General features: G+C 37.7%; 2 protein-coding genes across 2 annotated transcripts; one reads left to right on the forward strand and one right to left on the reverse strand.

Moving 5' to 3' along the window:
* Positions 1-6,163: 6,163 nt before the first annotated feature.
* LOC139882764 (purple acid phosphatase 22-like) lies at positions 6,164-15,003 on the reverse strand. The gene is made up of 6 exons (XM_071867041.1): positions 14,944-15,003; positions 14,573-14,864; positions 13,193-13,761; positions 12,922-13,010; positions 12,642-12,811; positions 6,164-7,143 (listed from the first exon to the last, which is right to left on the reverse strand). The coding sequence occupies exons 2-6, from the start codon at positions 14,832-14,834 to the stop codon at positions 6,164-6,166; spliced, it is 2,070 nt and encodes a 689-aa protein (XP_071723142.1). The 5' UTR covers positions 14,835-14,864; positions 14,944-15,003.
* Positions 10,935-11,423, forward strand: LOC139882766 (zinc finger A20 and AN1 domain-containing stress-associated protein 4-like). The gene has a single exon (XM_071867044.1). The coding sequence runs from the start codon at positions 10,935-10,937 to the stop codon at positions 11,421-11,423; it is 489 nt and encodes a 162-aa protein (XP_071723145.1).
* Positions 15,004-16,933: the final 1,930 nt, after the last annotated feature.

Below are 16,933 nucleotides of genomic sequence, written 5' to 3' on the forward strand. Positions count from 1 at the left end.
CATAGCTTTCGAGAGTAACCAACATTAATTTACTACAAAAGCCACAACCTATTTCATGTCAAATATAGTACTCGTCTTCAAATAGATTTCGTTTTGACTTTTTAGATTCATTTAAAAATTAATGTATAAAGATAATAATAATGATTACTGTCATTCAAAAATATATCTAGGCAAAACGACATCCGAAGACGAGGCTTGACTTTTTGGATTCATTATTTCATGGGGTTTCTAGGAACGGCACAAAGTGCACTGTGCATTTTGTTTCTTAAAAACGCTACAAAATACGATGAGTTTAATGAGTCTATGTTTGGATGAATCTATTTATCAACCCGTCCGAATACAGAGGTAGTATTATTGAATTGAGCAGCTAACTTGCTAATCATTACTGGTTTAAGTACAAATCATGAACAGTGATCATCATTGATTGAATAAACGGAAATACATGACGGATCACTCACCAGTCATCACCAGTTCTTTCAATTTTCTTAACCCTTTTGGACTGACTTTTTTGACCGCTAGTTAGATATATACAGCGTAAATAGAGTGGAAAACGGCGTTGAGTCGTTGACACGGAATAGAATTGTCAAGAGAACGCGGGGCCTACTATCAAATTGTTAAGTAAGACTTTTGAAATGCCACGTCAGAATTTAGGACCATTAATTAAACAACTCCGTCGTTATCAGCTTCGGGTACAATACTTTTGTGTCCTTTTTCGACCGGAGGTGAACATGAAGTAGTCGGATCGGAAATGGCGTTTTCGGTCCGACTAATTGCGATTACGGAGGTGATTAATTAGTTAAAACCGGAATCGGCGTTACCGGTTTTTGATAATATTTTTACATAATCTGTTTCTAAATAATTACGTGTAATTACTGTAAAAATTTCGTAGGTTCGGAACATATATTTTAGGTTATATTAGGTTCGGAAGATTTAAAAATAAATGATTGGTTCTAAGTTTAGGTTCGGGAGAACCGGTTCTGTACTGAACCGAACTGGTTTTAAATGAACCGAACTGGTCTGATTTAAAAGTGCGAAATGACAAAAGTAGCCTTTGACCAAAAATCTGACGCGTTAATTTTTCTGTAATTATTTTAAAAACAGAAGGGTAAAACAGTCTTTGAACATCAATTAAGGGTACGCTGGTAATTTGACATTAGAACTGGTTTAAAAAAACCGAACCGATTCGGTTCGAACCGCGTCTTTTTCCTCGCAACAGATCGCGTTTTCTCTCTCCTCTTCGTCGCAGGCTCTGTTTTTCGCCGTTCTCGCCGATTCCGGCGACGTCGAGCTTCAAGTCCAGTACCGTTTGACTCGTTTCGACGATACGAACACGATGGTAGCTTTAGATTTTTCTAACTCGGCCTAGATTTTCCGTAAGCGTGATTTAATCAAATCGGGCCGACGATATTTCGGCGACGTCGAGCTTCAAGTCCGGTACCGTTCGACTCGTTTCTTCGATACGAACACGATGGTAGCTTTAGATTTTTCTAATTCGGCCTAGATTTTCCGTAATCGTGATTTAATCAAATCGGGCCGGCGGAATCACGGACGAGTTTGACCGGGAATGGGATATCCGGTCAAAGGCTTTGACCGGGAATGGGAAACCCGATCTTAGCCTTTGACCGGAAATCCCAAACCCGATTTTGATTAATCTTAATTACGGAGATTAAGTTTTTAGACCGGACGTTTCCGGTCCAACCACAAATGTTCACATTTCCGTCCTTTTTCAATAAAATATTCACCTAATTTTTTTTTAAAATACATATGTAATTTCCTGTATCAGCTTCCCGTAACGGCAAGTAGTGACTTGTTTAACGGAACAAAAGTTGCAGGTAGCCAAACGTAAGAAATTAACGTTTAGGGGGCAAAATGGAAGTTTGGGAAAAGTCTAGATACCATCCATTCATCTGACATTATTATCTTTGACAGATATTTTCGAGCGCAAAGATGAGTATACCGTCGCTTTCAAAGCAACATGAAAATAAAACAGAGAGCGAAATGGAAAGAAAAAAAAACGATATTTCATTTTATCGCATGCATCTGGCCCAATGTTATTTAGTGGTTAATGGCTTATTAGTTGTCCCGCAACAGAGAAACCAAAAGCCGTAGTAAAAATAAAATTTGACCGCATGGTAAAAAAAGTTATTACTTTCGTGTCTAATTCATCGCCGCTTCTCCTATACATTTTATATAAAAAAAACGACAAGGAAAGAGAGATTAGTAAATTGCTTTTCCAAATTAACAAAATTGTTAATTTTAGGTGAAGATGTTATTAACGGAATTAGGCTATGTAAATCACTGAAAGCAATACTAGTAATGAAATTGGTTAGATTATCTTATCTTTAAGTATTACTAATGTTTAAAATGTGCCGACAAAGCAGGATTAATTACTAAAAATTTTATATTAAAAATAAAATAAAATCAATCATGAACCATGCCGTCTTCAATGATTCGTTCACTTTGGCCAACCTTCCAACAATCTTTATTGTAGTAGTTCTCCAGAGCTATTATTGTACCAAGAAAAAAAAATTGTTCTCCAAAGCTGACTCAATATACAGTTATACAGCTAATAATACAACAAATGCTTAGAACAAAAATAATATATTCTACCATATCTTTATCATACTTAATTATTAACTCACCTACCTTCAGAAGAACCCACAATTTTTTTTAATAAAAAAGATTATTTGATGTTCTTGAAATTCACATTTTAAAAATAGTAGGAATTTTTGTAATGTAACTACCATCATTTCACGTCTCTTCATCCGTTTTAATTTAAGAATCCGATTTTCAATATCTTGCATATGTGCGAAATTTAGGCCGATACTCTTATAACATTGGGTCATTAACTGATCAAACAATTCGAGGAATACATATTAGGAACCTTTCGATCCTTTTTACCGATGGTTAATTACTTTTCTGGAAGATTTTTTAATGTCAATAAATATTCATAATAGTAACACATTGTATTTAATTTCATTAAATAATGACAAAATTATACAAATGGAAGTGATTGTAAATCGAAAAAATTATTAAATACGTAGAATATCTACCACTAAATCATTACAATGAATAAATAATATGAAGGTTTTGATATATTTACAAACCGAGGCCAGTGCTTACTAACATACTTTTCTAACTAATGAATTCCCATGGCCGCGCTTTGATTTGTTGCAATTGCTAACATATCTATCAAAAGGCTGGACTTCCATTTCGGCTCACCTCCGGCCTGTCCTCTCGATATTTTTTATTTTCTTTTTTCCAGTAATCGATTGATAGGGGATGTAACGGTAAGTAGAAATATTCAAATCTACGACAGCAACGCGAGAGTCTTACTTTTGAGGTTCACCGTCTAGTAAAGGGCGACTTATGTGGCTGCGGCCTTGCCTTGACGCCAATCAAGCCCACTGTCAGACGGTGATCCTCTCATAAGAATGCCTCACGAAAACTAAAGAGGTTTGTATATAACCGAAACTTTGCTTCTACTGACCCTTACACCCCTTCTCAATCAATTAGCGGACTTATGACCTCAACTATTATATTATTATTCTGCTAAGTATTGAAGCATATATGCAGACTAAAAATGGAAATGGAAAGTGGAAGAAAAGATTTAGAAAGACATAATTTTATTTAGAGAGAGGGAGGAGTGGAGTTATTCCGTTATGCCCTTTCTTCAGCTAATACACACATATTTATAGTGTTTTGGATCCGACAGCTAGGGATAAGAAAATCCCACGGAACCAATAGGAAATAGATCGTGATCCTACTAGTGATCACTATTGTTGCTAGTGATGTCTACTGGTGCAATTATTTATAAGAAAACAAGTTGCAAAAGTTGTGGACAGACCCACAAAACTCTGTGAAAGTTAAACATGCGGACGCAGTCGCTATCTTTTAAAATAGTAAACAATAATAATTTCACATACCACTCAATAATTATACATAAAGACATAATACCATCCTTTCGTGACATCGCGTCATCTTCTCCTTTAACTTAGTGGTTCATCTCGAACTCATTGATATGATATTGACAGCATCCAAACTCATAGACCCCAAATGAATCTCTTGGACAATCAGGGCTTGGGCATGAATAACTTAGGCTCGTATGAGATTGTTTTGTTGGACTTGGGCCTGATGCGCTATTTAGATCCAATCCTTGGGCCATGAGAACTTCGAGTTCCAATCTGTCATAACATCGTCTTGTGAATCCTATGAGTAGCCTGGTAATGAGTCGTTTAGATCGTACTGGGCCGGACTTTGACTTTTCTGCCGAGACTATTGATCTTGCTGAGCATGTCTTATCATCTTCTCCTTTTCTTGAAACGCCAAGAGATCGTCATCTAGATTTTGCTGATACTCAAACGGATAGTATTGCCAATGATTCTTATATGGGATGAGGAAAGTCTACCTGGTGTGATTCAAACGAAACGATTCTGCTTGAAAATCTTCATAGATTTTTTGATCAGGCGGATTTACTGAAGGAGTGATCCCATGACGGTAATCTTTGTACAGTCGAACAATTGGCATTGCATAGACCTTCTTTGAGCTTGGATTAATGTTGATCGGTCGATGAAAGAACCAAATTGAATGAGGATGACGTGCTTTCCAGGTATTCTTTCTTCAGCTTCTTCGAAGTGAGAGTTGGCATCACATTCTTTGCCGATCTGACAAACCTTTTGTTCCACGTGACTAGAGGTTGGAACCATGTGAGAAAAGTAGCAAGGCTTCTTAAGAATCCTTTTGGATTGGTATTAGAAGTGTATTGGTAGATAATAGGGATATCAAAGTGAACACCTATCGTATAAATGGAACATAGGTACCAAAGGAAGCACAAAACTTCTTCTGACATGTCAAGGTTACTGAAATGGAAGAGGTGAGCAAAAAGATAGTCTGGGTGAATACCTAAGGGACTAATAAAATCATTATGGGGACCAAAGGCTTGGAGGATCATGGATTGATACCAAAAGATTTTGTGTTTGGCCTTTTAAAGAAGGGCTTCAGAATGGATGAGTTCTTTGGCATCATTAAGAAGATTATTTTCAAAGTCATAAAGACCTGAAGAACTGGACTGTCCTGGGTTGGATGATGATGACTGGACAGAAGAATAAGAGATTTCTTCTATAGACATTATGAGATTGACTGGGTTGATGAGAGTTATCAGTTTTCGGCTGAGCATGTCTGCTAGAATATTTTTTCGTTCCCTTTAAATAGACTGATATGAAGTCATATTTCGAGAACCATTCACTCCAACATAATAGCTGTTGATGTGGAACCACCTTTTATTTGAACTGTCGCATCTTTGGAAAGGAAGACATGTCCATTTCGACCTTAAACTTGTGACCAATTAGGTGGAATTCAAATTTCTCTATGCCTCTTTTGACTGTTAGGATCTCCTTAAACATGGAATGATAATGCATTTCCGAATCTTTGAAGCGACCGCTTTTGTATCCACATATCTGTCGTTTGTTATCAACTTCTTCGAGAAGTACTGCTCCCCAGTACTTATTGCTTGCATCTAATTGAACAATGCGCGTCCCAGTAGAGGGAATCTTAAGTGGTGGCAGCTCTTGGATGACTTGCTTTAGGGACCTGACTGCTGTTGTTTTTTTGTTTGTCCATGCTGGAGGATTCTTCGATATCATCTTCCTGAGCGGCTGAGTTAATTTAGACAACTTCGGGACGAAGTCGCTGAGGTAATTGATGACACCTAAGAACTATTAAACCGGCCTTTCAGACAGGTTATCTTCTGGAAAAGTGAGCAGTTCCTTGGCCAAATGGACTTGAGGTGCGAATCTCCCATTTATTATATGGACTCCTAGAAAATCAATGTTGGGCTGGGCCAACACCTTTTTCCTGGCTCAGAGCATTATTCTATACTCTTCTGCAATGGACTGAAACTGTTGGAGAAGTTGGACATGGTCAGCAGTTGATGTAGAGAATATAAGGATGCCATCTATGTAGATAAGGGTCGTATGCAAAATGGGTCTGAAAATCTTGAGCATCGCCTACTGAAACAACGAGGGAGCCGTCTTGAGTCCAAACGGCAAAACCTTCCACTGAAGTGACGATTAGGTAGGCAGAAGGCGGTCTTGTACTGTTCATCTGGATGAACTCCTAGTTGCCAAAATCCATGCTTGAGGTCGAACTTAGAGTAGATTATAGCTCATGAGAGGTGCTGGAGAAGTGATTTTCTCGTTGGCAAAGGGAATTTAACATCCTGTAAAAATTCATTCAGTGGCTTATAATCAATCACAAGTCGTAACTTGCCTCGTGCTTGCTCCGCTCTGTTGTTGACATAAAAAGCTTTGCATGCCCACGAGGAGTTCGTTGGAGCAACTAATCCTTGTTGGATTAGCTGTTCACATTCTTCATTCGCTTGCTTGAGTAGATCAGGTGACATTTCTGCATGACTGGCTTTCGTTGGAGTAGTCAACACATTAGAAATGAACGACAACTTGACAAAAAACTCTAGATTCAACCAGAGTGGTTTACTACACTTCTGAAGGAAGTCAGTATGAGAGTCTGCACATGATCGTGCGATGAAATTTGACTTAATATTCTCAAATTCGTCGGTTATGGCTTGTTCAAAGGAGAAAAGTTGTGGGATCGTTGTGAAAGACTTGAAAAGGATTTTCCATTTTAATCCTCTTGGTTCGGGAGAAATGTCAAAATTACATTTGAAAGCAAAGTAATTATCCCATCCGAGGATTAGATCTTTTCCTGGTGCTTTTGATCCAAGAACTTGAGTTTGAACTCGACATCCTGGAAAGAGCTCAATGATAACTGGCTTTGACTTGAGAGTAATGACGAGAGAACCAGCATTTACGACTCTAAATTCCTGTTGGAACGGTAGCCACATGTCTGTCGAAAGAACTTTAGGATTAAGAATTGAAGTATGAGCTCCAGTGTCTATGAATGCAATGACATGAACTGGATCATTGATCCCTTCAGGGTCGAAAATGGTGACCGGGACATGAGGAATTTGAATCTCCTTTTGTGGACTACGGATCTTGTAACATTCATCTCTGTCGTCCGAATCTGGGCCGTAGCTTTCTTCAGAATCTGAGTATCCACAAATAGCATCTTTGTCATCACTATCATAGGATAGAATAGATTCAAGATCATGGCGATCGATATCAAGATCTGGTGCCAAGCTCGAGATAGAATGAACCAAGTGTTGCGTCTTCTTCTTACTCTTATTTGGACAATTCTTTGCAAAATATCCTTCCTTCCTACAAAGGAAACATCGAGTAGACTTAGAAAATCCAGTTTTCTTCCTGATGAATTTTCTCTTTCGAAATCTTGAAAATTTCTTCTTTCGAAACTTGTCAGGAGAGAATTTCTTATATCTCCGAAAATGACGCTTCTTCCTGATATCGCAACTGCATGAAGTTTTGGATTTGGGGCATTTGATCGAAAGATCTAGTCTAGAACAGACTTTAGAGAGATCTTTCTTCTTATCCATAAACTCTGACAAGAATTCTTTCTGCTTGCATAACTTATCGAGAGTTTTGAGAACACATTACTGAATTTGACTAAGAGTGGCATCTTTGATTTCCATCTTCTGATCTCGCATGTATGCTACTGCCTACTGGCTAAGATATGGGTCTATCGAGGAGAGATAGAAAAACTTCAAGTTTGAATTGTTATTTCCATCAAGATGATAGAACCTTTTTGCCTGAGCTTCGAAATGCTTTGCAAGATCATGCTTCTTTAGCGAGCAACATTTAGCTGCAAAGGATTCTTCTCGAATTCTTTCGGTCAAATGGCCTGTCTGACCGAGAAACTATCGGTGCAATTCTCCCATGTAGAACCATGAGCTGTCTGTATTCACCAAGTGAAATCCACCAATCTTTAAGAGCTCCTGAAAACCGAGCAGTAAACTGTCTTATAACGTCTGGAGTTGGTGCAGATAGAGCTTCTGATGTTAACCAAGCATGAAATTCATCAAGTCGATTATTCCACTTATGATATGGAATATCATCCAAAGTAAAGACAAGAACTTTGGAAGCATATTGTTTCATGCTTGATGATGGTCTAGACGATGGAGCTTACTGTTGAGGAGACATTTCCTCATCAGTGTCAACAACTTCTTCATATGGTTCATTATTTGAGGTATCTCCTGCCATGAATTGTTGTGGTAGACTAGAATTGGATTCAACATCTAATTTAGTAGAAAAATCTTCTATACTTGAATCATGAATTTGGCTTACGTGAGGGATTATGGTTGGCTGTAGGGGGTAAACTGGTTGTTTGGGTGGGTCTGGTGCTTTTGGCTTGGTCCGATTTGCTAAATTATTTAACAGGTTTGTCATTGAGAATTCTATCATACCAAGGTCACTTTGTCTTTCGGGAGGTTTGGGAGGATTATTGTAAATAGGGTTGGCTTCTTGTGAATCTTGGCTAGAAGGGGACGATGAAAGTTTTCTGGGTTGGTAATAGGAGGGTTGTGATTCTCTAGCTTGTTTCTGTAATTTAGCTCTTTGTGCCTTGTATTGAGGGGGAAATAGATTGAGTGATGTTGTTCCATACCTCGAAGTTAACGAAGGGTCTTTTGACAAGAACCCTAATTGAGAAGAAGTGTTTGAGGGTCCTTGGGGACTCTGGTAATTTGAATACCATAGGACTGATTGTCCAAACAATAGGGTTTCGGCACTTGTCCTTGGTTCTTGCTGCTGCTTCATCTGATCAAGATTTCTCTGTAAGTCTCGTAACTGATTCTTCAAACTAGCTGTTTCAGTTTCTTTGCTTCTAAAGATACTAGTGTTCACGAGCATCTTTTGCGTCATAGAAAGCATTTCTACATGCAGACTATCTAGTCTTGCATGGATCTCATTTATCATCTATTGTACAGAGTTAGCTTGAATTGTCTGCTTAGCCGTCAAGTTTTCAACTTTGCTGTTAATGCTTTTCAGCATACGGTTTTGTGCAATGGCATTCTCTGTTTGCCAGTTCAAAACTTTCTCAGCTTGCTGGATTGGTTCTGGTCCTCCTGCTGTAACCATAGTAGCAATAACTTTCGGCGTATGCTCAACTTCATTCTTTTTGAAATCAGTTAGTGGAGGGAAATCTTCTGGATTGAACATCATGACTTCGACCGGTTGTTGAACCTGAATCGGCTGATACGACACCGATTGATGACAAGCTTTTGATAGCTTATGTCTATCATCGAGAATTTTGAGAGCCTCTGTGTAGCAGCTTAGAGGCTTTGATTTTTCTTTGAGGAGACTAGTCACAGGCTTGCAACCGTAAGGTCTCCTTGTTGGGACTTTCTTTTCAGGGCTTCCGTAATTGACTATGAACTCATAGCTATCTTCGCCTAGCGGACCGACTGATAGATCTCCTTCAAGATATCGTCGATATAACGGGTCTTTTTGCTTTCGCTTCCTGATCCTTGTTTCCTCAGGCGTTTTGTTGTCGTCGAGACAATGGGAGCAGAAGCAGATGTCAAAATAACAGTGATCGTCTTCATCTTTGAAAGGATAGACTGGCAGTCCATTCCTTTAGAAACGGATGGGCTGAAATCTTCCTGCTCTGAATGGTCCTTCTGGTTCAGGGAGTTCTAACGAGAACTGCGTGAATAGATGCCTCCGAAAAGAGGACGATCTAGGTTTTTCGAACTTGATCTCCGTCGTGCCATCTTCGCGTGAAGAATAGCTTACTTATGTCGTCTGTATTGGAGAGTGAATGGATTGGTGCAGCTTTTCATAGCTGGCCACCCATGATTCTGGTAATTTCTTGAGAAGTTCTTCTCTAGAGATTTGTCGGGGAATCTAAATAGAACTTGGAGACTGGGAGACTAAGGACACTTCTAAGAAGAGTGCTTCGTCTGACGAGGGTAGGACAAGATCAAGGGCATGATCTTGTACTCTATAGACGATCTGGTGGTGCAGCGTTACAACCACGCTCTTCTCTTGCATCGTTGTTCCTACCATCTGTAGTTGCACTTTTAAGGCTTTTAAAAGATTTGGATCTTTCAAGGAGACGTTGAAGTTTGGAAACAATGTAACGAGCATTGTTCCTGCATTCAATGTCGTCTGAATAGTCACAATACATGTCTGCTGGTATTGTTTTAGACGAGAGTCTAGTAATGCAATCCTCGTTGTAACTGTTAAACCTTTTCGTGCATGGAGGGTTAGACAAATACGAACCATTCCGAAATGAAGGTGTGAGTAACCATCTTGTTGTCACTGGCGCGGCAATTCTGCTGGGATATTCAGGGATATGAATTGTTCTTCCTCAATAGCTGGAACTTGACAAGATGAAAACTTACTAGACTGGACGTATTCTTTCACTTTGTTTTTCGAAGAGGATTTTATAAGCTGGATAACGCCTCGAACGGAAAAAAAGGCTCGATCTTTTAATAAATATTTCATAAAAATTTACTGAGGAAAGGGTAATTTCAAGAAATCCATCGTCTGGAACATATTCTATTTCATACAAAAAATTTATTTTAAAAAAAATAAAATTATTTTTTTAGATAAAAAAACACGACGAAAAATATTCAAACCTTCCCTTTATTTAATTCTTTCCTTCTTTTTTTAATTTTCCATTTTAAATTAAAACTTTTTTTTTAATCCCACTACTAAAATAAAGATAATAAATAAATAAATTTTATTCACCTTTTTGTCCTTTTCCCATCACTCTCTCATATATCTCTCTCTGCTCTCTCTTGTTTATTCTTCTTCCTCGTTATCTCTCTCTCTCTCTTAATTTCCCAGAATCTGTTGACGCTCTGTTTCTGGTACGTTTTTTTTTTCCGTTCCGTTCCGTTACGTATACGAAACGAACGGAGTTTATTATAAACCAGATCTGTTTAATTAAAATTATGCTAATGATTTTCTTAATTTCGTTTTGATTTACAGGGCGTTTTGTCCAGTATTATATATTCGATTCGTTTCAATCGAAACACAACAAAATTAAGGATTAATTCGATGGCTGAGGAACACAGATGTCAAGCACCACCGGAGGGCCACCGTCTCTGCGCCAATAATTGCGGCTTTTTCGGTAGCGCCGCCACCATGAACCTCTGCTCTAAATGCTACCGTGATTTACAACAACACGAACAAACTTCTTTCATCAAACCGGCTCCGGCCACCCTCTCCGTTTTCTCTCCATCCCCATCATCAGAAGTCTCCTCCTCCTCCGTTTTGACCTTGCCGGAACTCTCCACCGCCGCCGTGACGGCCGCGGTGGAGGTAGCGTCTGAGATGACGACGTTGTCGTCTCAACCAAACAGGTGCTTAGTCTGCCGGAAACGGGTGGGGTTGACCGGATTCAAGTGCCGGTGCGGCACAACGTTCTGTGGGACCCACAGGTATCCGGAGAAGCACGACTGCACGTTTGATTACAAGAAGCTTGGGAGAGAAGAGATCGCCAGAGCTAATCCTGTGGTTAAAGGTGAGAAGCTTGAGAAGATTTGATTTAATCTCCACCGTTGGATCGTTTGCATGAAATGATATGATGGTGATTATCAGTTGATCAAGAGATCAGGACCGTTCATCTTGAAGATATTGTCTATCTTTTCTCTTGCATTTTTAAAAAACTTTTTATTTTGATGTCTGTCGTTGGTGCTTGTAAAAAGAAATGTTAATTGGGGTTAAAATTGGAAATGCGAGTTTGGTTTGGTTCGGGTTTCGTGTAGATTCATTCATCTTTTTGTACAATACAACAAAGTTACAAAAGTAGGCTCCGTCTTTTCGAATTGTTGAGGTGTCAGCGCGTGGAATGTAGCCAATCAAAGAAATTATGACGTAATTGTTTAGATTTTCTTTTTAAAATGTCTTCTAGAAGGTTGCTGACGTCAAAGACAACTAGACTTCCATTCCATATGTGAAATCTAAGAGAGAGAGAGATTCATTAGACGGCGAAGTGAGTAACGTTAACTTATACCCGTTAAATTTTGAGCGTCGCTGTTAGTCTGTTTTGGTTAGTAAAAATTTCACTTCGGAACTTAACTTCGGGCACTCCTACGTTTTGAGATGGATGATCATTTCAATTCTCATCTCTTTGAGTAGATTTACGAATGCTTATGAAACTAGTTCCGGCATATGGGATCGTTTGGAATTTCGAGCCTATCGTTTTAACTTTTCATCCCTCATAGAATTAAATTTATAGTTAGATCTTTATTAGAATGTTGGTGGAGCTAAACGGTCCTTAATTTTTTCATTTTATTTCCCAAAAGTTTCTAATATTATTTTAGTAATAACTTTCGTTCTTTCACGTTCCTATTGTTATACAACTTTTCGTCCATTCCTAACTTTTTTTTTTGAGGATAATCATCCATTTCTAACTAAAAACTTGATTTTGATTTTTGATTACTACATATTTTTTACCTGTTAAATTGAATTTTTGTTGGTAGAACACTTTATTTCCTAATTCTTACCGAGGGATTTATATTTGAAGCAATTAGAAAAAATTAAATTCAATAATGCCTTTTTACAACAAGAATATCAATCAAAGTTTGGCCAATTCGAAATTAGCTTATCAAAATCACACTTCCTAATCAAAATCCACTCGGAAAACACTTTCACAATAAGTTGAAGCAATACATTTCGACTATATAGTTGTACTTTACAGATCATCTTTAACATGATTATAGGTTGTAGGTTTTTGAATGTTTTCTTTATTAGCACGGCAACCTTCAGAAGTGGCCAAGCTATCCAACCAGACCTCGTCGGCGATGATTGAATTAGAGTCATCGTTCCGGTGCCATGACCAATGCGCGCGACATCCATCCTCTATCTTTAGCCTTCCATGTCCAAAGCTTGATTCTCGGTACAAAGACAGGGGAGATGTTGGCTTCTTAAAACTGACATTTCATAATTAATGTCACAAACAAACAATTAATATCTATATAGTTAATTCAAATGCACGCACATCATTAATGATATAGATTTTGTCAAGCTAGAGAGAACTCACGTTAATGCAAGTCCTTCTCGATTCCCTCCATCCCCAATTGTTATGTAAATTGGACCCCATGGATCAGCCTTATTGTCGTAAATTCTCGTCTATAAATTGTTTCGTAAAAGAAAGCTCAATTACTATCTCTGTCTTTAAATAGATGACGTTAAAGATGTTTAGCCTTTTTAACATCATCTATTTAAAATGGAGGGGTAATTATAAAGTAGACGACGCTTTGACTTTTTAACATCATCTCTTTAAAGACATACAAAGAGAGACCATGACTTACAAATCTTTCATAGGAATGAACATGTCCGGAGAAAACCAAGTCGACTCTTGCATTATACAACAACTCCTCCATAGCTCTTCTCATACTTTCCCCTTCGCCTTGATGAGCCGTATTTGTATTGTACCACGGCGCGTGTAATAGCACAATAATCCACGGCGTCTCCTCCCTATCCACACTTCCCAAATCAGCTTTAACCCAATTGTACTGTTCCGAATCGGAATCAAAATCCGTATAAGACCCTAACAAGACTATGTGAGTGCCGGCAACATCAAATGAATAGTAAAGGTTGGAATTTGATCGGCTTTGTTCAAAAGGCATTTTCCACCGTGCATTGTAAGCTTTAAAGCCATGAGGATATATAATTGGGAAAGTCTCGACCTCGTGATTCCCTTCTGTCACCATCCATGGACGGTTGCTTGCGTAAGGCTCTACTAAGCGCCCGAATGAATCCCACAAAGGTTGTTGTGAATCGGCATACGATAAATCTCCGGGAAGCAAGAAAACATCGTACTCGCTATTGTTCACATGTTGTAAGGTTGATTTTGTCCATTCTGTTTGTCCCAAATCACCTTGCAATTTATAGATAAACATATGTAGGGTTAATTAGTCCTGATTTATAAATATTTTTCTTTTTTATTTGCTTATTAGGTAACTTTGCAGCTACATGTTGCTCTAGCTTCAAGCACTAGTCTAGTCTAACTTTTTGTAAATTCTCCTGTAAGTTAACTATCGTACTGGATTTTAACATTTTATCATTTTTAAGAATAATACAATTCATACAATTAAAGTACAATATGTCTAAAATATGCCGATAGAATCTCTAAAGAGAAGAAGAGAGAAATCAAAAGGCAAAATATCATGTCATATAATACATTTATACATCGTGGGCGAAATTAGCTAGCTTGTTGGCCACACTATTAGCCGAGACCAAATCAAAGCCCCAAAGGCCAAAACTAGTGGGTTCGAATCAAGATGCACGAATATGATGAAATTGGTTTAAAATAGGTTTTGGGTCGATATCTTTGATCCTGAAACTGACGGGCTTGTTAGGTTAATTGAGATAATTTTGAGTTTCACTTGAACTAGTTTTGATGATTCGATTTCAGGCCCAAGTCAATTATTGACTAAACAGTAAACAATACCTGATTAAAACGATACTTGAATAGATCGTGAGCTTTATTAGCTGTAAATTAAATTTAAAACTCTAGAGGTTATGAATCGAATCCAATAGTATATCCAAAATTCTATTCGTCTAAAAATCAGAGTGATCAAATCCAAGAGATATTAAATTCTACTATGCAAAAAAAGTCTATTACCTCGTCCAAAAATAGTTGTCGAATTTTACACGGAGGTAAATAAATTTGTTCGAATCATAGTTACCTGCAATGGCGAAGTGAATAGGGAAAGCTGAGGGAGGAGTTTTGAAAGAGAATTCCGGTCCCTGGCCTCCGCAACGATAGTAGTAGATGGTGTTTGGCTCCAACGGACCGATTACGACGTCGTGTATTTTACCTGACTTGTAAAAGAAGTAATGATATGAATCATGTGTCCCCTCCGCCTTTGCCTCGTATCTCCCTGCTTCCTTTCCGTACTCCACTTCCGATTTTACATTCTTGTCTTCCGTAATCCATGAAATTCTCATGTGCTCTTTCCCTACAACCGAAATGTGTACCTAATATATGTACATATTCATTCCAACAAACTGATTAATCAACGTGTTTATCCAAAAGTTTAAGTTCAAATAACCGCACCTGTTGAGGATCCGAATCAGAGCGGGTGTGAGGAGTATGAACAAATGGCCGGGGAGGTTGTCGGGCAGACTTGTCGATAAGCTGTGCTTGACATTTTGGAATTAGGAGGAGAAATATTTGAGGCAAAAGTAGGAAAGTGATAAGAATGAGATCAGGTAACAAACGACGTCGTTGAAATGCCCGACGTCTTTGCTTCTCCATTTCTTGCTTTGTGGTTGCTATTGTGTAAAGCTCAGGGCTTTCCGACTACTGCAAGTGAAAGATTTATGATCAAGGAATTTCTTTCCATGCTTTAAATAGAAGAAATGATGGATAATAGATGGGTCTTGATCATATAATGTTATTATTATATTATTAGCTTGCAATGGCGTCAAGTAACTCCATTGACAAGATAACTTCTTGGATATGCTTTCAGTTACAACTATATGTATGTATGTATATATATGAAACTAATTTTATTTTATTTATTAAATCTCTGCTAAAATGGTAAATTTTAAGGTGGCTCTCTGGCAAACTATTGTCCACATGAATATAATCCCAAGTTCAATCATTTTTCTAGTCATCTTCCCTCGAACATGATATGACTATTAATTTGTTTTCAAATATAATTGCAACGCAGCCAATTGAACTTTTTATTTTTTTACTGTGAATTGTGACAATATATCCTGAGATTAGAACCTTTAACCTCCGAGTTAATTACATTCCACAAGGCTACGAAGGTCTACGGGTGGAGCCAATTGAACTTATTACTTGTATATCTAGAAATTTCATCCTGTTATAAAATGTTTAACTTGAGATCTGGAAACATTGAGAGATCATGTGTAAGTCAAAGATGACACATGGAAATTTTCGAACACAAATTCAACAAGGCACGATTATTTAGGATATCCTAGGAATCTTCTTTATCCATGAGCATGACTCAATGTATGCATATAATTCTTTTGTTTCTTAGATTGTTGGATACTTTTAAGTACAAAAAATAAAATAAACATACTTAAAAGCCTCGATTAATATATGTTTCAAACTCTCAAGTCGCGACTATCTCCTTAAAAAAATCATTCGATCATGGTGCTGACTGACACCGTCTACATTTGAGTCTTTTACTTTTTAATTTTATAAATTAAGTTATTAAACGTTCGGACGTCAAACCAATATTTACTAACCATCTAATTAATGTATCTCATTCGCGTATGTAATAGTCCAAATACATGTTGGGCTTTCGAGAACTATATGGTTCACACCAGTTGCTACACCATTTGTTATGATCTAACAAAAAAATATACATCGTGTATGTCATATCCGAGCCTAACCTAAATTTTGGACCTTAAATAATGTATTTTTTTTCTTTTATAATTGAAAATATATGCATTTTACATGCATGGCTACATCCATGTTATTATTATGTCGTGACGATCGATAGAGAGAGATAACACAAGTTAAATCCATATAGGTTTACTACATTAGTTATCGGGTTATGATACAATTTTAAAAATCCACATCTTAAAGAATCATGTTGTGGAGCTTGTAATTGTTTATGGTGATTCATGTGCAAAATGTAAGGAGTTTGTTATTGGGCTGTGATACTATTTTAAAAATCCACATCTCAAGAATCATGTTGTGGAGCTTGTAATTGTTCACGGTGATTCATGTGCAAAGTGTAAGAGTTAGTTATTTAGGTTGTGATATAATTTTAAAAATCCACATCTCAAGAATCATATTGCGGAGCTTGTAATTTTTCATGGTGATTCATGTGCAAATTGTAAGGAGTTGGTAGAGATGCGTAATAGGTCTGTCAAAGACGTCACGCACCATTAGGGTCCTATTAAACTGTGTCTTTATCTTCATCAGCCATTGTCGGTCGGTTACCAGGTCTGAAGCCACGACCACATTCCTCGGAAACGTCTTGGTAGCAAAATTCATTCCCGTCTCTGCTGTGGGAGGATGATTGATATATACTCCGGCATGGCGAGGCTTCAACTCATAACTTTTT

This window comes from Rutidosis leptorrhynchoides, unplaced genomic scaffold (assembly GCF_046630445.1).
Source record: "Rutidosis leptorrhynchoides isolate AG116_Rl617_1_P2 unplaced genomic scaffold, CSIRO_AGI_Rlap_v1 contig306, whole genome shotgun sequence".
In the NCBI taxonomy this organism is placed as follows: Eukaryota; Viridiplantae; Streptophyta; class Magnoliopsida; order Asterales; family Asteraceae; genus Rutidosis; species Rutidosis leptorrhynchoides.

What these genes read in the sequence shown, in the direction of transcription:
- LOC139882764 (XM_071867041.1), bottom strand. Translation starts at nt 14,834, where the DNA reads ATGAGAATTTCATGGATTACGGAAGACAAGAATGTAAAATCGGAAGTG. An exon ending in CGAGAAGGACTTGCATTAAC is followed by an intron (nt 12,812 to 12,921) that starts GTGAGTTCTCTC and finishes ATGAAATGTCAG; the next exon opens with TTTTAAGAAGCCAACATCTC. An exon ending in TAGCTTGGCCACTTCTGAAG is followed by an intron (nt 7,144 to 12,641) that starts GTTGCCGTGCTA and finishes GCTTGGCACCAG; the next exon opens with ATCTTGATATCGATCGCCAT.
- LOC139882766 (XM_071867044.1), top strand. Translation starts at nt 10,935, where the DNA reads ATGGCTGAGGAACACAGATGTCAAGCACCACCGGAGGGCCACCGTCTC.